This window comes from Dryas octopetala, chromosome 9, assembly GCF_963921425.1.
Source record: "Dryas octopetala chromosome 9, drDryOcto1.1, whole genome shotgun sequence".
In the NCBI taxonomy this organism is placed as follows: Eukaryota; Viridiplantae; Streptophyta; class Magnoliopsida; order Rosales; family Rosaceae; genus Dryas; species Dryas octopetala.
The window spans coordinates 18,078,940-18,101,756 of NC_141374.1; the positions used below are offsets into that span (position 1 = coordinate 18,078,940).

The 22,817-nt window shown below is 37.2% G+C and overlaps 2 protein-coding genes and 1 non-coding gene across 5 annotated transcripts; 2 read left to right on the top strand and 1 right to left on the bottom strand.

Moving 5' to 3' along the window:
* Positions 1–2,621: 2,621 nt before the first annotated feature.
* On the bottom strand, positions 2,622–8,120 carry LOC147275164 (Transcription factor TFIIE, alpha subunit). 2 transcript variants are annotated; one of them, XM_086256737.1, is made up of 10 exons: positions 7,889–8,120; positions 7,652–7,774; positions 7,113–7,233; positions 6,816–6,944; positions 6,445–6,554; positions 6,172–6,355; positions 5,409–5,606; positions 4,026–4,253; positions 3,683–3,755; positions 2,622–3,170 (listed from the first exon to the last, which is right to left on the bottom strand). In XM_086256737.1, the coding sequence occupies exons 1-10, from the start codon at positions 7,909–7,911 to the stop codon at positions 3,079–3,081; spliced, it is 1,281 nt and encodes a 426-aa protein (XP_086112863.1). In that variant the 5' UTR covers positions 7,912–8,120; the 3' UTR covers positions 2,622–3,078. The 2 variants fall into 2 exon arrangements, with proteins under 2 accessions (XP_086112863.1, XP_086112862.1); XM_086256736.1 differs by having other exon boundaries at positions 3,683–3,884; positions 7,889–8,117.
* Positions 8,121–9,780: 1,660 nt separating this feature from the next.
* Positions 9,781–21,328, top strand: TAF2 (TBP-associated factor 2). Of its 2 annotated transcripts, XM_086256388.1 has the most exons (25): positions 9,781–9,966; positions 10,207–10,549; positions 10,913–11,058; positions 11,151–11,217; positions 12,427–12,626; positions 12,719–12,872; positions 13,221–13,305; positions 13,418–13,509; positions 13,831–13,956; positions 14,064–14,117; positions 14,471–14,539; positions 14,680–14,777; positions 14,883–15,230; positions 15,440–15,527; positions 15,646–15,771; positions 15,856–15,912; positions 16,620–16,699; positions 16,799–16,841; positions 17,221–17,307; positions 18,245–18,334; positions 18,787–18,845; positions 18,934–19,024; positions 19,121–19,286; positions 19,411–19,594; positions 19,751–21,328. In XM_086256388.1, exons 1-25 carry the CDS (start codon positions 9,851–9,853, stop codon positions 21,159–21,161), a joined length of 4,380 nt encoding a protein of 1,459 aa, XP_086112514.1. In that variant the 5' UTR covers positions 9,781–9,850; the 3' UTR covers positions 21,162–21,328. The 2 variants fall into 2 exon arrangements, with proteins under 2 accessions (XP_086112514.1, XP_086112515.1); XM_086256389.1 differs by lacking the exon at positions 9,781–9,966 and having other exon boundaries at positions 10,368–10,549; positions 10,897–11,058.
* Positions 11,728–11,799, top strand: TRNAF-GAA (transfer RNA phenylalanine (anticodon GAA)). The gene has a single exon. It is a non-coding gene; the product is annotated as a tRNA-Phe (tRNA).
* Positions 21,329–22,817: the final 1,489 nt, after the last annotated feature.

Below are 22,817 nucleotides of genomic sequence, written 5' to 3' on the forward strand. Positions count from 1 at the left end.
GAACTTTCCGGTTGCTCAAAGTGTGGTGATGATCAGAGAGAGAGACGTGAGTAGTAGTAGTAGTAGTAGTAGTACTGTTAATTATGTTGGTATTAATTGTATTCTTGGAAACAAAGTGAAACCAGCCATGATGCAATAAGAAGAGCAAAGAGAGCAAAAGCATGAGACTAAAAAGGTGAGGATAAAGCCTGGAAGCCATGAAAGTAGTGGAAGAGAAGAGAGTGCATGGAGAAGAGAAAGAAAGAGAGAGTTTGGTTTGGTCAGAAAAAAATGTGGGGAAAAAGTAGTGGTGGGGTTTTAGTGTTTTAGAGAGGGGGGTGGAGGGTTTTGGAAGTTTTTGACAGCTTAAATGTGGTAGCTAGGCTAAGGTTAGCAATATTGAAACATATTAAGAAATATTAATGTGCCTCAGATGGTGAGGTTGAGATTGGGTTGTGCTTGCATTGCTTCCTTGAGAGATCAGAGTGATGATGATGATCTGGTTGAGAATATCATTAATTTTATGGTATTAATTTCTAGGAGAGAGAGAGAGAGAGAGAGAGAGAGAGAGAGAGAGAGAGAGAGAGAGAGAGAGAGAGAGAGAGAGAGAGGAAGCCGAAGGCCAGTTGATGCGGAGAGGGGTGGCAGCATTGTCGAGCATTCTTCTTCCAATGAAACTTCCTTTGCGTTCAAGGAACCAATTAATTAGGCCATTCAAATTTAGATTGTCAAACCTTGAATTATATATTGGGAATTTGGGATGACCCAAAAAGGAGATGAAAAATATATATGGGTAGTTAGTTCCTATGTGACATTACTGTTACACAACACTAGCTACCCGGCCAACTGGCATTAAAAAAAAATCTAATTAATTAAATAATTAAATGGGATACATTAACATGGAGAGGAGGTAATGATATATATAAGAAAATAAGGAAAAATGTGAGGAGAATTCTTTTTTTGATTAACTCACAAAACTCCTGATGAGATTGACCCAATTTTGTTTTGATTGACAAGTGCATAATTTCCAGAGAACATTATTGGATGAGAGCTAGCGCGCTCCATGAAAACATTGAGATGTTTTGCTTGCAAGTTTTGGATTGACACCTAAAATTATGAGTTGTATACTTGTATTGATCAAAACACGTAATGTGGTAGCTAGCCGTGGTTTCTGGACTCGACCAGCCAGCCTGGTCTAGCTTTGGGCACACACTATAGCTATTTAGCTATGGACGGACAATTCACAATTCCATTTCCATATATATTTCTGTTTGTTTATGCCAACTATATATTGATCTCAAATATTTATAATTCAAAAGATTAACTGACTCATAATTTCTTTTTATCTTCCTAGCTACTTAGCTAGCAAGTTTGACCTTAGTGTATTTCATGGGAATTCATGCATGGGAACACAGGCACAGGCCTTGAAGCTGTCTTCTCCCAGTTTAATTTATATCAGGTTAATTAACAAATTGAGTCAATGATACAAATTACTGTTTAATCACACGCTTAGCTAGCTATTTATATTGCTATAAATAGGCAGTCACAACACGCTAAGTTGCATGGGAGAAAACAATTCCTTTTCTTATACTCTATCCTAATTCTTTGTCTTTGTTTTTTGTTTTATTGGTTTACACAAATTTGAATCCCAAACTATTCCTCCCTCCTTTGTTAGTACAATTGTAATAAAAGAATTATAATACATGACCTGGCTTTTACTGTTGCTCTTGTGGACCTGTACTCTGTTCACACCAAAAGGTTAAAGAACATGAAGGGCTTTTTTTGTGACTTATTTTAGAGTGCATGAAATATTGAAATGAAAATATGAAAAATGACCACAAAGAGAAAGATCCATTATGGTTCTGTGTGCAAACACGACCTCCAAAGGCATATCTTCCGGGAGTGGGCGTGGACTTTGAATTGGCTTTTGCAAAATGAGAGCCTCTTGTCGGGTAGACCTAGACCACCTCATCACCGTAGAGATGGGCAGATCGATAGCAATGGCACATACCCTTTAGGCCCTTACCTTTCTTTTCTAATTCATACTATATATCTAATCTGACCACTATTTGCCACGTGGAACGCTGATGTGGTCCACAATTTTTTTGGCTACTTTTCTTGGATGATCATGATTCATTGATTTTTTTTTGGCCATATGATTCATTGATTTTGACCTTCGATTTTAACTTTTAACACTATTTTGGGCAACCCCTTTAAAGGACAAAGTTTCAAACGAGTTGTTGGCCATCTCAAAGATTGGAAAATGATGATTACCAACTTGAGAGATTTAAAGGCAAACCACTCACTAATGTACGATTACCTTTCAACCACAAAAGACACCCGCCACCAAATACACGACAAAAGGTGCGTAGGTGTGAAATATATAATAGTTCTTACACAATTAATGGTAATTTTATTTTCACAAATCTTTTACAAAATTATTCTTGACCTCTCACTTCATATTTTAAAGAGAATCACAATTTCATGTAATTTGCAGCCATTCAAATCTGGATCGTTCATTTCATTAAGTATGCATCTCATTAATAAAATTAGCAGATTGTGCATCTTAATTAGACTCAAGGGCAAGGGTGAGTCTCATTGTAGAATGTATCAAAAATATCTACAACTTAAGAAAATGAGGATTTGATGGCAATGTATACGTGGAATGTCCGCATATCTTCTCTAGATTATACTAATTCTGATGATATCTTCAGTAAGTTACAGAAGGAGTCATTCCTAACAAACTAACACAAAATTTAGTGTTTCCAACAAAGCCCTTCAAAGAATCATGCCACTATGTAATACCGTTGCATTTCCCACACTAAAAAATCTGCTAGCAGAAAGACTCAAGGAGTAGCAAATGAAGCTAAGTAAACAATCAGCAGTACTCCACATATCAATTGGAAGTAAGATCTGGCATATAGTATGCCAGCTGAAACACAAGAAGATGAGAGAAACTTCAACAATCAGTGGGACCTAAGAACTGCTTTTGACTCCTCAGAAGTCAGAACCTTTCGGATCATAGTAAGCTGTACCATTTGCCATATCACGCTCATCCTCATCCATAGCATCAACTTTGACATTCAAGTCATTTGTTCTTTAACCTTCCTCCCAGTCTACATCATCCTCATCCTCTGCTGTAGCATCAGCTTCAACATTCAAGTCGACCTTGTAATTTTCATTTGCATTACCTGTGGTGGTGTGTGTATGGAGAACACAAGGTTAATGAACACCAAATCAAGTATACCACAAAAATCATAATCATGAATTGAGATTGAACAGTCACGAAGATTAATATAAATAACAAGAAAAATTCCATTGATTCTATTAATCCAATTACCAGCAAGATATCAGTTTTAGGCTAACTCATATATATATATATATTTATATATATCTCTCTCTACATGTCAACTGAGTATGGGAAGGATCCCCAAAAGGGATGTCAATAAGAGAAGTTGTGCAGCATAGCAATATTCAAGCACATCAACAAAGAATCTGTCACAATTTGAATTGTCATCAAATTGTGCCACACATTAACTGCAACTCAAAATCTTGAACATATGTATACATGGTAAATAAACTTGGTAAGATGTGTCATTTCATTGTTCATCCATTAACTGAATTAAAGAAGGTTGGCAATTCAAATCAAAGATCAAATTGCAATTGAACACTGAGTCACTGATTGTCAAATAATGATATTTACCTGCAACTGGAGCCTCTTCCCAATCAACATTATCATCTATTTCATCCCCATCACGTTTTGACTTCATGCCAACCTGACGATTAGAGGACATTCCAGAGGGACCATCAGAGATGTGAGTCTGTGACGATTCTGGTTCTTTCTTTGCTTCTTCTTCTTGTTGTCTTTTTATTAGAGCAGCGTAATAAGCTTTCAAATACTCATCCTATACAATATTGAGGAAACATTTAATTGAGATTTTTACTTTTTATTTTAAGCAGAACCTGAGTGACATTTTTTTGCAGGGGGTGGGGAAGGGATGTAACATCTCGATGCAAGAAACAAAACAGTAGATCTTTGCACAAACCTGTAAATTCTTCTCATTATTTTCAGTATTTAACTTTTTGTCATCTGAGAACTCTGGAGCTGCCAAACTGCCATCCATCTTTGTCTCCTGCTTGACCTCTCCACGTTGTTCCTTTGTAAGGTTCATCCCTTGCTTGATCATCCAAGGTGGCAAAACTTTCAGACTTGTAGTATCAGCTTCAGATTTGATATCCTTTCCTTTGCCATCAACCCCAAAATCAACTTCAACCTGCCAAGATCCATTCACACATATGCTTATCAAAACAATCCAACTTTATTCAAATGTCCAATATTCAATTCTAAGGAACTGCACAACCAACAATACTTGATAATACACCTCTTGGACTATGGATGTAAAGATGATAGGAGGCTTGTAAAAATGGCCCATGCTCGATGGGCCGGCCCTAACCCAGCCCAATGTTATGGGCGGGCCTAGCCCAGCCTGTTTGACTTAAGGGTATAAAATCACCCAATTACATTTATTTGTGAAGATGAATCCTTAATAATAGCATGAAAACAAATAGAAACCCCCATGAAAATATCAGCTATAGACTACAGTGACATATGAAAGAACTTTCTTATATTTCAATTCCCTTTTCCTAGCTTTCACTTATAGAGTAGCACAAAAATAAAAAATTATTGCAAAGCCTGTAAGGCATATTTGTGTGTGTGCAAGTATGTGCATCCATTTCAGATACACAAAAATTTGCTCAGATCAAACCAACTGAAGTATGCCCTAATTTCAATATATTGGAATGTTACAACGTTCCCCATTAAACATGTCTGTACTCAACACTTCTACCCATATAAACTTTTTCGGCTCCAAGCACATTGCACCTTCAACAGAAATCATATAACGCTCGTGCATAAATGCATTTTGCACGTATCAGACCACCTCCGCAATTATCCCTCATCTTAACCAGTGCAACCCCCACCTTTGTACAACACTATAAAGAAAGAAAGCTGGCCCAATATACCTCATTTTGGCTGACTAAAGATAGTTCCAGTACATGGCTATGATCAGACCAAAAACATCTTGTATGTAGAGGCATTTAAGCTTAACCAACCTTCACTAGCACTCCCAGGTAGTGATCAGCCCAACAAGTAGTATTACCTGATATCTCCATTTTTCATCATGTCTGTCCTCACCTTACCACTCATCATTTTTCTTTTTGAAAAGGTAAAGAAAATATTCACTAAACATACAAGTAGTATGGCAAACCATGAAACTAAGACCGCATAAACCTAAGCTGCAAATTCATTCATGTTGACTCCAACACCATATAATCACTAATGCCCAAAACTATAGTTAGAAATTATCCCCAATTCACCTCAAGGATGATAGATAAAACTGGAAATCTGGAGGGAGGGGGACAAGAATTACCTTTGTATCTCCAAGAAAAGGCATTGGTGTTCCACCATACCCATGAGAAGATTTGGAGGGATCCATGCCACTAGATTCACCATTCTCTGCACGTGCAGCAGCACTTGCTCGTGCTTCCCAAGCTTGGAGACTTCCAAATTCAGGAGCAGGTAAGTCTTTAACTCTATTAAGTTGTTCCATTAAAGGCTTCAGTTGTACCTGCATTCATTTAATTTTATTAACTCATGAAAGTATGACAGAAGTAGAATATACAAGAATTGCGTTAACTAGCAACAATTTACATGAGACATCAAGTTGAATGACAGCAGCAGCAGCAACAAACACAAACAACTCTGGTAATGCTAACATAACAGTAAAGAATTAGCAATAATCATCATTGCCAAGATGAAGACCAGCTTAATCATCATCGAGCTTACAAGTGCTATGAATGACACCCTACTTATGTCAAGAAATGGTAATAAGAGGTTGGAGGAGGAATGCTTTAGAAGCGCTATCGTGAGCATAAACCACTATGGACAAAACCCTGAAAAACTCCCAAGAAATTAATTTCATGAACTTCAACCACCCCAAATCATTCTGTATTTGGCCACAAAACATTCAGATTGTTAAACCCAATTAAATGCTCCCTTGCATTTTCATATTGTCAAATGTATGTCATAGCACATTCACATATCACAATCAAGAAAATGAAATGAAACTGCAAACTTATAACATAGTTATTATAAGAAAACAGGAACAAAAGAAAAAGGAAAACCAAACAAACCTCCATCTTTTGAAGCATGTCTTTTAATTTTTCACGCCGTCGCCTCCTTGCATTGTCGTCTCCATCTCCTACTTCTTGAGAAGCTAGCTTGTCACTCTCAGCCACAAGTTCCCCATTACAACTTTCACAGTGGAAGGAATAATCCTCCGGGGAAACCAGTTGCAGTGCATCCAAAGCATTGTATCTAATGATTTGTGCTTGCATGCATAATTCAAGTATCAAAAGGAGGAACACACAGAAACACACAGAGGAAAGAAAAGAAACAGTTGAAACCTTTTCCCACAGTTAGGGCATACATATTCCTGAACTGTGTTCTTGTCCTCCAATTCATCTTTCAGTTTTTTCTTCATACGGTGCAGTCTGTACCTTACCACATCGTATATCTGAAACACATTCTTGTTTTAGGCCTTTTCCAAAATATAGAAGCCAATATTTGATCAACATCTGATAGATTGAATAATTAAGTTAAACAAGTAAAAAACAAAGGGGTCATTTAGCCTTTCTTAAACAAACAAAAAAATAAGAGGTTCATTTTGCCTACCCAACCACATCAATTCACTCATTATCTAGTTATCGAGCTAAATTTTTTTTTTTTCCTGTGGGGTAGTTAAAGTATAAATATATATACAAATATATAAAGCAACCTGTGCATAGTCCAGACAGCAGTAAGAGTGAGTGTGCAGCTTAATTTTCTCTTCCCCTTCTTTTGTATGCTGTTGGCCATCGGCTGTGGCAGCAACAGCAGCACTAAATATCTTCGCACCCTTAGCTGTCTGCAAAAAAATCAATGATATAGGGATTAGAAATAAATAAAGGGTTTTTATCCAATTACGGAAGCTTGTTGATGCATATCTAGAATCAACGACAAAGAAGCAAGATTTGCTCCATACAAATTACAAGACTTTATTTAAAACACAATAAACTAAGATCAACAAAATGACCTCTCTCCTATGATCTCGGGTGACCAGTTTTTCCTCCTCAAAAAACCGCAAAGTCCGACGAAGTTGCTTCGAGTGCAGTTTCAAGTCCTTCGCCAAATCTTCTTCTCTCACCCATTGTCGTCTGGCATCAAAATATCCAGATATTACTTACAAGAAGAAGCAAGTGATGAACTAAAAGAGATTGCACCCCTTCAACCTCAACCACACACACACGTACCCACTCAGCATCTTTGATGAAAGACATCGTAACAACACTCACAGCAACGTCTATGCATACATACATACATACATACATACATAGTCTTTGGCATCAACAAGTAATCAAATTAAATTAAATGGTTGGACAAACAAATTCAACCAAAATAGTTGCTCACAACTCCACTAATTCGTTCAACAATAAAAGTTAAAACTACTTTCTCATTCTACGTTTTTACAACTGTGTTTTTCTTGATTAATCCAAATTTCAAACTAAAAACGCTTTCCGAAAACACAAAACAGGTTTCCATTATTCCAAAAACAACAAAATTAGCTTCTCAAACCTCGAGAGCGCGTCGAGCACCACCACGGCGATTCCCCGATTGTCGCTACGACCGGTCTTCGGCTGATTATCTCCTTTGGTGGTTATGTCGTCGTAGAACGCCCTCGCCGCAAGCTTCACCAACCTGAACACGAAAAACAGAAACAGAAAACAAAATTAATCAAGTTCCGTATTGAATTTGAAGGCAAACTGATATACTGAATACAAGAAACCCTTAAAATTGAACAAGAACGAGTACTTGTTGAAAGGCTCGATGCTCATGGTCTAGGAATCAATTCTTGCAAAATTGGTTTGGCTGTTCAAATTATTTTGTTTTTCTGTATTTGTATTTGTACGTTGGTCTGCGCGGGTTCGGTTTCTTGGAGGTTCACTTGGGCTCTACTGCTCAGATAAAGAGCGAGAGAGATCTGAGGTTTTTTGTTAGGTTATGCCAATACTTTATGCACTTGAATTTTCCCAAAAGGCCGTCGACAAAGCAATTCACGAATGAGCCCGGTGGCTTTTTTCTTTTTAATCCAATAAAAGGGGATTCAAATAAATTGGACAAAAATATCATTTAATCAATAATTAGTTGGTAAATGAGTTATTTGGATTTGGATTAAATTCAATACAATAAAACTCTTTCAAATACACTTCAAATTAGACACTGAAATACCAAAAAACCCCTTAAAGGGGTCATGTGCCACCTACATACTTATTTTTAACATAAAAATATGTTTATTAACCATGAATGAAAAGGACGGTATATGGGTTACCTCATTTTTCAAAAATCGCAATTTTGATAATGTCGAAACATGATCGAAATCATTCACTTTTTAGATCACTTATTAAAAATTATCTCTGCAAAAAATTAAATCAATTGAAAATTATTTGCTTATATAATTGTTGTCAATTAAGTAAAAAAAATCGATGGTTTATGATTTTACAATAATTTTTTGACTAAACCGTTGATTTTTTCTATTTAATCGACAACAGTTATATAATCAAACAATTTTTGATCGAGTTGATCTAAAAAAAAATGATCTTAAGTGATCTAAAAAGTAAATGATTCCAATCATATACCGGTATTATCGAAATTACGATTTTAGAGAATGAGATGACCTTGGGGTATCCCCAGGAATAACCCAAGTACTGTCCAAATGAAAATGGGAGGAATGATAATCATTCCTTATACAAAGGAGACTCTCATTTCTGTAAAAATTGACAAATAGAACATAGTCTCATCTTCTTTGTATAAGAGGGACTGCCCCACTTCACAAAGGATATATCTAAGTTTTCATTCTTTGGCTTTTAGGTAAGCAATTCAGCAATTGTGTATTGTAATATCTCATTTTCATTATAATAAAGAGTATAAAACTATCCTCTATGGATGTAATCCAAATTGAATAAACATCTAGTTACCTTGTGAATGTGATTTTATGCATCTAATTAGTGACATGAAATAGTATTCACCAACCATATTTATGGTCCAAACTTCAAGTATGAACCTTAAAATCCAACCCCATAGGTGGTACCCTTTTAAATAAACAAATATTAGATTGTATGTATAGTCATATATAAATACATTGTATGTATAATTTTGGGATCAACTTATGTGTTTTTGGGTTTAATTTATATAGTAAAAGTAAATGAGGTAATAATTTAGGATTATGATAAATCCATGATATGATTCCATTTAATATGAAAAAATATATTTATACTTCATAATTTCCTAATTTATAGATCCCACGTGACAATTAGAGAGTTAGCAAGGAACTTTCGGTGAACCGTGAACCCCCAAATATTTAAAAATTCGCTTTTGTTTTGTTTTACTTTTTAAAATGATCAATCACATGTGAGTATGTGACGCAATGCAAACTGTACTGAAAGTAGTTTTGTCGTCCCACGGCCCTGCAAGGCTGCAATTCAAATGATCCAATTCACACTTTCAACAAAGATTTTATTTCCCCCGTTAGATTAGTGCTACCAACAAGTGTACAGTCAAGATGAGATGGAAAGCGCTAGGGTCGTCACCGAAGGGGTGAGACTTTGAGAGTGACCCCAAAGCCTAAATCAGAGAGAGAGAGAGCCCGTGACTCGTGAGTGCGTCTATAAGTACAACCGTCGTTTCGTTTTCTCTAGCAAAAAGAATACAGATAAACAGCCAGTGAGCTCGCACGGTCGCTCCTCGATCTCTCTCGTTAGGCTCCGTACAACAACCATGGCGAAGCCTCGCAAGCCCAAGAACGAGGACACCAAGCCCGAAAACTCTGGGCCCGTCGTCCGTCATCAGAAGCTCTGCCTCTCCATCGACATCGATAAGCGTCGCATCTTTGGGTTCGTCTCAGCCCTTGCTAACACACACACACTGTACCTATTCACTGGTTTCCTGGTATTACTTTTAGCTGTGTTGAGCTAATTCCAAATTGGGTTAGAGATTTATGAAAAAAATCAATTGGGTTTTGTTTGGGAAATAGCTGAAATTTAGCTAAGCAGCTTGAGGCACCAATTGTTATAATATTGGCTGGTTGGTTTAATTTAGTTTAATTGTTGTTTAATTTTTTTTGTGGGTTTTAGGCACACTGAGTTGAAGATTTCGGTCCCAGAAATAGGGATTCTAGGGTTACACGCAGAGAATTTGGGAATTGAGAGTGTTTCAGTCGACGGTGAGCCAACCGAGTTTGAATACTACCCGCATAGTAATCATAAAGATGCGGGGAGTGAGAAGAGGTGGAGCTGGGTGACGTCGCCGAGCTCTGCAGCCGATGCGGCTGGTTCGACTTATATATCGGCTCTCGAGAGAGAATTGGTCCCGAATTTACTGATCAATTGCTGTAAGGCTTTCAAGGCCGGAGGTGAACTGCAGGAGCAACTGGTTTTGGAGAATGAGGTGCAACATTCCTCTGGAGAAGCCAAGCAGGTTATGGTTTATTTTTGTAGTTGTGGTTTGTGAGTTGAAATTAGTGATGGGGTTTTGAATAATTTGGCTTGATGTAAATGGTTATGGTGGCATTACGTTTGAATTTTGCTGTTAGGGTACACTGCATGCATGGATGGATTTACATAATCATTTATGTTGGTGTACATATGGTTATTGTTTAGAATTTTCACAATGAGGGTTCATAGCTTCATAGAAGGCCAATGGTGATTTTATCCCACTAATTGTCAGGGAATGACCAGTACAGGAACTGGACATTTTCTGGAAGGTTCGATTAGCATGGTGTGTTGTTGTGATTGGGTTTATCTTTTCTGTGGTTTCTCATGTAGGTTGATGTTGGTGCAGAATGTGAGGTTGGTTCGGATTGATTATTGGGTAGAGAAAGCAGAGACAGGGATTTACTTTCATAATAATGTGCTACATACTGATAACCAGATAAGACGTGCACGGTGTTGGTTCCCTTGTATGGATGACAGTTCACAGAGTTGCTGGTACTAATTGTCTAATTGCACTCTTTTTATGGTAATTTTGCATATTCACAATCCTTGATATATTCATCATTGTTATAATGTTACATGTTCAGCTATGATCTGGAGTTCACTGTTGCACACAATCTTGTGGCTGTTAGCACGGGAAGCTTGCTATACCAGGTGAGATGAACGATAGAACGCATGACTTTTCATGTTTAAGTGCAGCATAATATGTGTTTTCCCTGAAACAAATGCATATTTTTGTGATGAATCCAATGACCAGTGTGCAAAATGGAAAAAGAAAGGAAGTAGTATCCGAATAAAATCTGAAAGATGGAAATAGGCATGTTGTGTTCTTTGTTTGGTACTTAGGTTGGAGCCAACTAAATGGGTATTCCATTATTTCCAATTCATGTGCATTCTAATAATTTTCTCATTGACTACCCCTTCAAAGCATTGGTTAGGAGACAATAGAAAAAGATTCTGATAAAGAGATAATTTTTCATAAAATATGTAAAGGAAAAATGATAAGGGAAAGAAATAGAGTAATCCAGAAATAGAGAGATAATATTTCATAAAATATGTAAGGGAAAGAAATAGAGTAATCCAGAAATAGAGTAATCCACTTCGTATAGTTAATGCCTTGCCACAATATAAACCGGGGTTCGATTCCTGGTTGGTGCAATATTTGCGGGGATAGCTCAGTTGGGAGAGCGTCAGACTGAAGATCTGAGGTCGCGTGTTCGATCCACGCTCACCGCAGGCATCTACTGGATCGACGCTCTGTTGAGTGGAAATTTAACTTGGGTGGTTGGTGAAACACCATTCAAGGGCAATATACTTTTATGTGGAAAGTTAATCTTGCTTTTTAGTGGACAAACAACATTGCTAGTCAATCTTGTGGATATTATTTTATCTGTTATTGCAACTCCTCATTTAAGTACAACCATTACAAATGGGCCATGTTTCTTGGCTGATGTAGCCTCAGCATACTAGAGAACGCAGCTTGCAGTTTGTTGAAAAAAAAATAAAAGTTGAAAAAAAAATAAAGTATGTGTACATTCTGGTTCCTGAATACTAGGAACAATGCATCTCTGAAAAAAAGGCAGCATAGAGGTAGTTAAGTGAGATAGAGCTTGCAACACTTGTGCATTTATAATGTTGATTCTTGACACTAGGGTTGTCATTCTTATCTTGAAATGCAATTAACTCACTAACATTCATGGTACAGTTTATCATTACATGAATACCTTGATTGACCAAATGTTCCTTTTCCCAGGAGTACCATTTTATTATTATGTATTTCCTCAGTCAATGACCATTTTAATTAGTATCAGATTGGTGTTTAACATTTGTTGATGTTGTCTATGTATAACGACTTCTTTGCAGGTTTTGAGCAAGGATGATCCTCCTCGCAAAACATATGTCTATAGATTAGATGTTCCAGTTAGCGCTCGGTGGATATCTTTGGTGGTTGCACCTTTTGAAATCCTTCCTGACCACCAATTTGGTCTAATATCTCACATGTGTTTGCCAGCTAATATGTCAAGGCTTCGGAATACTGTAGAATTTTTTCATGGTGCATTTAGGTTTGTTTTCCTAGTCATATGCCTTTATTTGGTTTCGTGATGCGTTTCTTTCTGTTTTACTTCCCTTCATATTATGTTTTGACTTTCCACAGCTGTTATAAGGATTATCTTTCCGTAAATTTTCCTTTTGGGTCGTACAAGCAAGTATTTATAGAGCCTGAGATGGCAGTATCCTCAATAAGTTCGGGGGCCTCCATGAGCATTTTCAGTTCTCAAGTTTTATTTGATGAGAAGATTATTGATCAGGTTTGGGCATTCCACATATTTTTATGAGTTCATTTCTGTTACTTTCATTTGCCACCTTCCTTTATGATTATTACGTGGAAACTGCACCTCCCATCTCATGCTTCCTTTGTTCTGTATTATGCCAATGGGTTTATAAGTATATTAGTGATTTTAAAGGTTAAGCTTCTGCCATTTGTAGTTTTGACATGAACAGTAAACTAGTGCATGCCTTTTGTATTTGTCACTTAACAATTAAATAAGTCTTATATTACTTTCCTTTGCAACCTTCATTCTGATCATTATGTGGAAACTGTATTTCTCATCTCATGCTTCCTACTAAGCTGATGGGTATATAACTTTTCACCACAGACCATTGACACGAGGATTAAACTTGCATTTGCCCTTGCAAGACAATGGTTTGGTGTTTATATCACTCCTGAGGCACCCAACGATGGTAAGCTATTAGAGGTGGTTTTACTGCTGAGTATAATTGGTACTCATATCTTTTGTTAAATTTTGGAGAAAATCCATTGGCTCTGATATGGTTTCTTAACTCGTATTGCCAGAGTGGCTGCTGGATGGTCTTGCCGGTTTTTTGACAGATTTGTTTATCAAGAAATATTTAGGAATTAATGAAGCCCGCTATCGGAGATACAAGGTTTGCTTTCTTTCTCATGAGGACATCTATGTACCACATACTTAATATATGGTGCCATGTGAATACATCTTATATTTTGTGAGGATGGATACTCTTGTACAGTCATCCTTTTGGCTTGTAAAGTTTTGCTTTTTCAATAATTTCTCGTCTCCTAAAAAGTATTTATCTTTTTTTTTTTATTACTGATCTAGCACTTTCATACTTCCTCTTTTTGTTCTGTCTTTGTCTTCCATTGGAAGAAAAAAAGTTTAAATTATAAAATGAGTTTCATTTTCTTATTATTCAATTCATGTTGACAATATTTTGTTTCTGGAAGTGCAGGCAAATTGTGCTGTTTGCAAGGCAGATGATAGTGGTGCAACTGCTTTAAGCTCTTCTGCTTCTTGTAAAGATTTGTATGGAACTCAATGCATTGGAATATACAGCAAAGTTCGATCATGGAAATCCGTGAGTTCACGTTGAATATGTATTCATTGTTTATTACCATGGAATGTTAGTATGTTCTATTTTTTTTTCCCATCTTCACCAATTGACCCTCTGAACCTTTTAAAAAGGTGGCAATCCTTCAAATGTTGGAAAAGCAGATGGGACCCGAGTCTTTCCGTAAAGTAAGAATCCTAGGAACTTGTTGCTCCATTATGATCCGTTGTGATGAGTGAGAAATTTAGGTTGATTCAAGTTAGTTCCTTGATTTTATTGTTTTCTTCTGTTTCATGCTTTCTTTCTCATTTTTTGAGCCCTAGCATTATGGAATATTATAATTTAATATGTAGTAGACCAGGGGAGAGGGGGGAATATATATACCACTATACTCATTTACATTTAATGTCACCTAATTGTGTTTGTTGTGTAAGCAATATCTGGAGGTGCATAGTTAATGTGAATTGTGGATGGTGGTGGTTAATTATTTTTTTCTTCTGACAACATACGGTTTCTGGTTTTTTTCTTCTCCAATGTAAAGATTTTGCAGACAATAGTTTTGAGGGCTCAAGATAAGACCCGTTCTTTGAGATCCCTTAGTACCAAGGAGGTAACAACATCCTATTTTGGCATATTGTTGGACTAACAATATTAGCTTTAATGGTTTTGGTTTCTTTAAGAAGGCTATTTTAGTCATGTATGAATTCATTAATTCTTCTATATTCTTGTACTGTAACTTGTGATGTGCAGTTTAGGCATTTTGCAAATAAGGTTGGTAATCTTGAGCGTCCATTTCTTAAAGAATTTTTTCCTCGCTGGGTGGAATTGTGTGGTTGTCCAGTGCTGAGGTATCATGCATGGGCTATGTGTTGCTTTTTTTGTTCATGCCTGGATCTCTTTTACCGATTTCACTTACTTATATGCTGTTCTTTAACTGGCATTAAAATTGAAAGGATGGGCTTCTCCTATAACAAACGGAAGAATATGGTTGAATTAGCGGTTTTACGTGGATGCACAGACTTGTCAGATTCAAGTGGTTCAGTTGTTAATGCTAACCCAGAATCTGAAAAGCGAGACAGTGACAATGGATGGCCTGGAATGATGAGCATCAGGGTTCATGAACTTGATGGTACGTTTGACCATCCAGTTCTGCCAATGGCTGGAGAGACATGGCAGCTGCTGGAAATACAATGCCATTCGAAGCTTGCTGCTAGACGATTTCAGAAGCCTAAAAAGGGTTCAAAACCTGATGGAGCTGATGATAATGGGGATGCTGCTCCGGCTGTAGATCTGCGTTCCAGGTATTATTTTAACTAAATGGGTTTTTGAAGCCTTTGGGGCTAGTGGTTAGCCAAGTGCTGAGGGTGGGGAAATGAGTTAGGATTAGAATAGGTCAAAAGTTCGATCCCTTACAATATAACCAAAAAAATGAATAAATGGGTTTTTGACAGATCTTATCGGATGAAGATCTAGTTAACATTTCCAGCGTGCTGAAAGTTTCTTTTGGCAGTATGGAATCACCGTTGTTGTGGATGAGGGCTGACCCGGAAATGGAATATCTTGCTGAAATTCATTTTAATCAACCCGTACAGATGTGGGTAAGAATGAGATTATTGTCATTCTATGTGCTTATATGTAGTTATTTATATGCGGGTTATCAACTGTGGAGCATTTATATTGGTCCTTGACTTGTTTACTGTTGGTATGCCATAACAGATTAATCAGTTGGAGAAGGACAAAGATGTTGTTGCTCAGGCACAAGCAATTGCAACACTGGAGTCGCTACCACAGCTTCCATTTTCTGTTGTTAATGCTCTGAATAATTTCCTCGTTGACTCTAAGGTTTTAGTCACTATCAGAGTCTTAATGTGGAATCATTTATCACCAGGAGTGTAATTTTCTGAAGTTTTGTTCTTTGGTTTCAAGGCCTTCTGGAGAGTACGAATTGAAGCAGCATTTGCATTGGCTAGTACAGCATCTGAGGTAATGTTATCATTATTCCTTACTCTTATACATTATAGTGTTATCTATTATGCTTGGAATCCCTGGTTTACTTGAGTTGTGATCTTGATCGTTAAAAACTGAAAATAATTTCATGTAAATATCTAATTCTGTACCATTGAGTTATTTGTATCTGGCGTTCTGCGTGCGGTGTTGTTAAATTTGTTATTGAATTAAATTTCATCATTGATGTTTGAGTATTTATTCAGGATTACTAATATATTTATGATTATTATGCTAGTTTATTTATTATATTTTAGTTTGTAACAGAGAATTGTTATCCGATGCTTTTTGGTGAGAAATATCAGAACTTAGTAATCTAGAAATGGGCTAATGCTTTTTGCATTAGACTCATAGCTTGATAGATTCTGATTTAACTTCTAATTCTCCTGTTACCTATAATTGGAAAATTGCATTCTTTATATTAATCAGCTTTCCTTAACAACGAATATGAAAGAGTATCTTATCGAAAGGTATTTGTGTGGTTCATCAGTATCCCACCCCACTGCAGTTAAATTATGCTTCTTGTATATTTGAAATTGAGTTGTCGAGTCAGTGACTTTTTTGTTTCGTAACTTTAATTCTAGTTTGTACAGTCGGATTGGAATCCCTTTTTTATTGTTTATTTCTGTACGGTACACATCAAGTTTTGATATTGACATGTGCAATATTATGTTATTGTCTTGCAGGATACTGATTGGGCTGGTCTACTCCATTTGGTGAAATTTTATAAAAGTCGAAGGTTTGATGCAAACATTGGACTCCCGAAGTACGTTCTTTATACTTGTATAGTTTGAACTGCAAATTGTGGAGAGCTTACTTCCATAATACCTATTAACAAAATTTTGTTTCTTGTTAATGTTGCCAGGCCAAATGACTTTCATGATATTCCTGAATACTTTGTTCTTGAGGTAATGCAACGAGGTAGGATATGTAATAAGTTGTTTGTGATGTGTCATGGTTTGTTCATATAACTCGTGCTTAATATCACATGTGACTTTATGATAAATCTGCAAAGATGCATCACTTTCTATTTTGACACTCACCTGCAGTACACAATTTCATTTTGGTTTTGCGGTCCTCAGTTGTTTTGAACTGGCATAAACATACCACGACTGTGTGCATGTTAGTGTATCTGACAGTTCTACCTAGGACATATACATGATGTTTATACTACTTTATAGTAATGTATGTCACCTGTCAAGGACCCTCTAGAAGAGTATTTGTTCTGTTAAGTTGCTCCTGATCTAGATAAAATAGGTTTTTTTTTTTTTAAATAAAAATTTGCAGGCCATTCCACATGCTATAGCTATGGTCAGAGCTGCAGACAAGAAAAGCCCAAGAGAGGCTGTTGAGTTTGTCTTACAACTTTTGAAGGTAATTATTGTCTTGGCCATTGCTCATATAGCATTAACAGAAAAATTTATGTTTTCAACAAGAACAACAGGAACAGTCTTTTTCGGTTAGCCTATATGATCAGAAAAGGTCATTTTTGTTGTTGTGTCTTGATAAAGTTTGTTGGCTGAGAGGAGGCATTTGTAGGGGTTCAGACTCCAGGTGCCCTGCTCTGATATCATGATAATTGTTGGTTTACCACTATCCCTAAAATCTTAAGCTGCTCTGATATGGGACAACAATTGTTTTATACTCTTAACACGTCTAATCCAAAATCAGAGTTGAATTGGATAGAATAATGTGAATAGAACCAAATAATCAAACAAGACAGCTTACTTGTTCAGCCTTCTAACCTATATCCATGGCGAGGACTAGAAAATTTCAGTATGAAATGAATACTGGAGATCATAGTGGTTCTCTCTCTCTCTCTCTCTCTCACTCACTCTCACACACACACCCCTAAAACCGAGCCCCTGATACGCTTGGAACAATTTCATCTCATCAGAGTTTTTTATTTGTCTTGGAATCACCTTAGAGGACCCTTTTATGTACAAATAAATACATTACATTAGAAATCCATATCTCCAATGTGCTTGGGTTGGCAAGGGGCTATTGAAGATCCATATTGGATGTATAAGATTTTGGTGTTTTGCATTGCAAGGGGAAAAAAAGTCTTCTTAAAGAGCACATCATAAGAATTAAAAATATACTTTGGTCTTACAGTTAGGGCCTTCTAAACTTGGAGCACAAGAAAGAAAATTGTGTGAAATAATTCATTGTCTAGCTTCTGTGCTATGCATGACTGTTGTGTGATGGTAACAATCTGGCTTCTATATACTAGGTAGCCCTCTGCTAACTACAATTTTAAAGGTTCAGCCTGTTTTAACTCTTTTTTGTTTTGTCTTCAATTGTCTGACAGTACAATGACAACAATGGGAACCATTACTCTGATGTGTTCTGGCTTGCTGCATTAATTCAGTCCGTTGGAGAACTTGAATTTGGGCAACAGGTTTGTTCCATGTAATAATAATAGTAGTACTCATTTATTCTGTTGAGGCTGCCATACCTTGTATGTCATTGTTATCTTTCATTGACATTATAGCCAATGAGTGCCTTATATGAACACTGTGTTGGTTTACCTTACAAGTATATGTAGGACTAGATAACATAAATATGCACTTCTGTCTAGATGTAAATCCATATTGGAGATCCATACTGAAATTGCTTTATATGGACAATGATTTTATCCTGGACTCTTTAGGGCATAACCTATGAAACAATATAACACATCATCCAATGTCTCACATGGGCCCTGCATGTACTGGTCCCTAAATTTTAAAATAAAAATTTACAAGTAAAAAATTTATGCCCTTTTGCTTGCTGCATCACATTTTTATTCTCTGCCATATATTCTGCTTGAAGGGCTTACTATGCTCTGGTGTTTTCTTTACTCCATGGCAGAGTATTCTTCTTTTATCCTCTCTTCTGAAGCGCATTGATCGGCTTCTGCAATTTGACAGGTGTGCTAACTCATTTCCTACTGAATACAATGGATTATATTGAGTAATAACCATAATTCAGTTTGTCTTTGGAAATGGCATGTACCAGGTTGATGCCTAGCTACAATGGTATCTTGTCAGTCAGCTGCATTAGGTCCCTGACACAAATTGCCTTAAAACTTTTGGGATTTGTTCCACTTGTGAGTAATTTCTCACCTCTTCAGGTTGCTTTTCAAATTTCTTGAATTCATATGTAGTGTTTGGGATGTTGACGTAGTGATTGGGACTCGCTGCAGGATCGTGTGTTTGAACTTGTAAAACCCTTCCGGGATATCAAGGCAATATGGCAAGTTCGGGTTGAGGCAAGCCGAGCACTCCTTGATCTTGAATTCCACTGCAAAGGCGTTGATGCAGCTTTGGCACTGTTTATCAAGTATTTAGATGAAGAGCCATCGTTCAGAGGTTCTTATCAACTCCATGGCACTGTTGATCTTTCCAGGCTGTTTTTCTCCTGAATGTTTGAAATTTCTCTTTGTTTCACTTCAGGTGTCTAATCTTCATTATTGTATATGTTCTTTGATTGCAGGGCAGGTGAAGTTGGCTGTGCATGCTATGAGGTTATGCCAGACAAGAGATGGATCTGATTTTAATGATGACATTAGGAGCCAAACTCTTGTGGCTTTGCTTCGCCTACTTGAAGGCCAGATGGGATTTAATAATATCATCCTTCGTCACCACTTATTCTGCATCCTACAAATCCTTGCAGGAAGGTGGGAACACCTCTTTCCGATGGCTTTTCAAGATGAAAAACATGATTTCGTTTCTCTTTTGCTGTATAAGAGAACTAACTAATCAAGATAAAAGCATTTGTTCTTCCTTGAAAACTAATTTTTTTAATTATCAACTGAACTGAGTTCCTCTTTCAGGCCCCCGACACTGTATGGAGTGCCAAGGGATCATAGGCCATTGCATCTGGGTGATGCAGAAGGCTTCCTTGAACAGAAGAACATCTTTGCTGCTTTGATTGCAGAAAGTAAATTTGTTGAACCAACTTGTTATGCCCCAAACCGTTCACATGATGGTTTGGCTGTTCCCCAAACTTCCAGAGATGGTTTGAGTGCTCCAGAAGCTTCCATGGATGGGTTGTCTGTTCCAGCTCCAGAAGCTTCTAGGGATGGGTTGGCCTTCCCAGAAACTTTCAAGGATGATTTAGGTGCACCAGAAACTTCCAACGATGGTTTAGGTGCTCCAGAACCTTCCGGTGGTGGCTTGGGTGGTCCAGAACCTTCCGGTGGTGGTTTGGGTGGTCCAGAACCTTCCGGTGATGGTTTGGCTGTTCCCGAACCTTCCAAGGATGGCTTGGCAGCTCCCGAACCTTCCAAGGATGGTTTGGCGGCTCCCGAACCTTCCAAGGATGGCTTGGCGGCTCCCGAACCTTCCAAGGATGGTTTGGCGGGTCCCGAACCTTCCAAGGAAGTAGATACCATTTCCAACAGCCATAGACGGAAGATGCCAGTTGTTAAGATTCGAGTAAAGAAATCTGCTACTACCAGTAGAGCAGAAGAAGGTGATAACCAAACTGTTGAGAGGTCTCAAGGTGGGCATCTTGAAACTGATCATGGGGCTAGCAGTTCAGTTTCTGTGGATGCACCTCACAGAAATTTTCCAGAGGCTGCGAGTCTTAGCAATCAAAATCTTGAGGAAGTTAGCTCCTTTCATGATCTTGGATCCCGGATGACTGCCAGCATTGGTAGTGCAAGACTTGCAAGTGAAGGTGATGATATAGGAAAGGAATTGCAGTGCACTGCTGATTCAAGCAAAATTTCAGCACAGCCTCAGCCTGAAGATCCATTATCCAGCTTCTTCCAAGATAACCTTGTAGATACCGATGCACAAAAGTTTGCAAGTCTTCAAACCCTTTCGGTTGGGAGGAATGATCTTAATGGTGGTTCATTTGGCATGGTGGACCCTCCTCCTCGTGGGAAAGAAAAGGAGAAAAAGAAAGACAAGGAGAAGAAGCGGAAGCGGGATAAGGGGCATCGTGATGGCCCCGAATATTTGGAGCGGAAGCGATTAAAAAAGGAGAAAAAGCAGAAGGAGAAGGAGAGGGTGAAGTTGTTGAACCAGATCGCCAAAGTGTCTACTGTGGACTTACCCAGTAAGAAAGAGGTACTTGGAATAAAGTCAGCAACATTGCAACTGAAACCAATTGAGCCCAGTGGATCCAACAAATTAGTGATCACAGGGGTTGATGCGAGGCCTGAGCCATCAGAAGGTACCTCTGCTACTCCCAAGTTTCGTATTAAAACAAAAATCCGAACACTGAACAAACCATAATATTTGGGTTTGTTTGCCCTTGTCATAATTTTTGGAATGAGGGTGATTCCTTTGAAAATTTTGAATTGTAGTTTCGTTTGTATCCGACAATGTCCAGGCTTATAGTTGTAATGTGAGGGACTGTAGCAGACGTTAAAGTTAATTTATGAATGCTTTTTGGCTTATTGTCAGACGAGAATATTTTAGCAAAAGATTTCAATTACACTTCTATTTTCAATTTTTTATTTGGTTCAATTAAAGACTATAATTAAATATGTGTTTCAATCAAGAGTTTTTCGTTAAGTTTGTAGAAGCACCTGTAAAAACTGATTATGTGACTCACATATGACCATCTTTCAAGGCATTTTCATATTTTTGATACAAAATTAAAAAAAAATTGAAAAAAAAAAAAAAAAACTAGGTTGGGGAGGATACAGAACCCTTCCCACCACCAACCATCCCTACCCTCCCTTCTCCACCAATCGGCGTTTCAGGGACATTTTCATATTTTTTATACAAAATTAAAAAAATATGAAAATAAAAAAAACTAGGTTGGGAGGATACATAACCCTTCCCACCAGTCCACCACCAACCATCCCTACCCTACCTCCCTCCCTCCCTCCCTCCCTCCCTCCCTTCTCCAGCAACCGGCCGGCTGAACCCTCACCATCACCTCCTTCCCCTTTGCCTTATCTTTCTGCCTTCACTCACTCCCCTTTCTTTTCTTTCAATTTTATTTTTTAAATTTTTTCTAATTCTATTAGTTATCTTTTTTTATAATTATATTTATTTTATGGTTTTAATAATTATATTAGTTTTATGTTTTTTATAATCCTTTTCTGAATACTCTTTTGTTCCTAAAAATTGGTGATGTGGTTGGCATGTGACTAATTTTTGACAATAGTTATAACAGAATTGATGGAACATCCTTAATTAAAACTAATCTTTAATTATAATCTTTAATTGAATTAAAGTGAACAAAATTCCTTTACTAAAATTTTCCCTCGTGATGCCTGCATATTCTTTATTCTAACCCTGATTATTTGATGCCTGCATATTCTTTATTCTTGTCAGATTGATCAGGTTTTCCATGGGAATAATTGCGAACAAGAAGTAATTAAATGAAGTGGTTAAGTAGCGACATTAAATTTAGTAGTGGCAATCATCCAGATCAAAATTTGATCCGAGGATTTAGATGTTAATTACATAATAACTGATTAGATCCAAATTTTTTAAGAAAAAAACACTAGGGGAAGACAATAGAATTACAAACAATAAAAAACAGACTATTGGATGCAGATTAGAAGCTGATCGAGCTTGTGATGAGCTGGGGAAGAGGAACATTTAAAATTAAATGAGAATGGTTTTCTAATTTTCAATTTTCACAAGCATCAGAGTTTCTCTTTTCCTTTCTTTGCGGTGACGGGGGCAAAGAACTGTAGCCTTGGGTTAGTAAAAAGTTTTGGTGTTTGTTTAGAGGAAAGTAGGGTGTACTAACTACCAAATATAGCAACAGTATAGATCACAGGCAGTCATAGCTGTGGAATTTGGATTCTGTTGTATTGTGGATCTCTCTCAGATCTTTAATTATCAAAGAAAGACTAGCTCTACTCTTTTAGTCTCAAGACTCTCAGTCTCATCCCTCCCTCCCCCCTCCCTCTTCAGTCACAAATCACA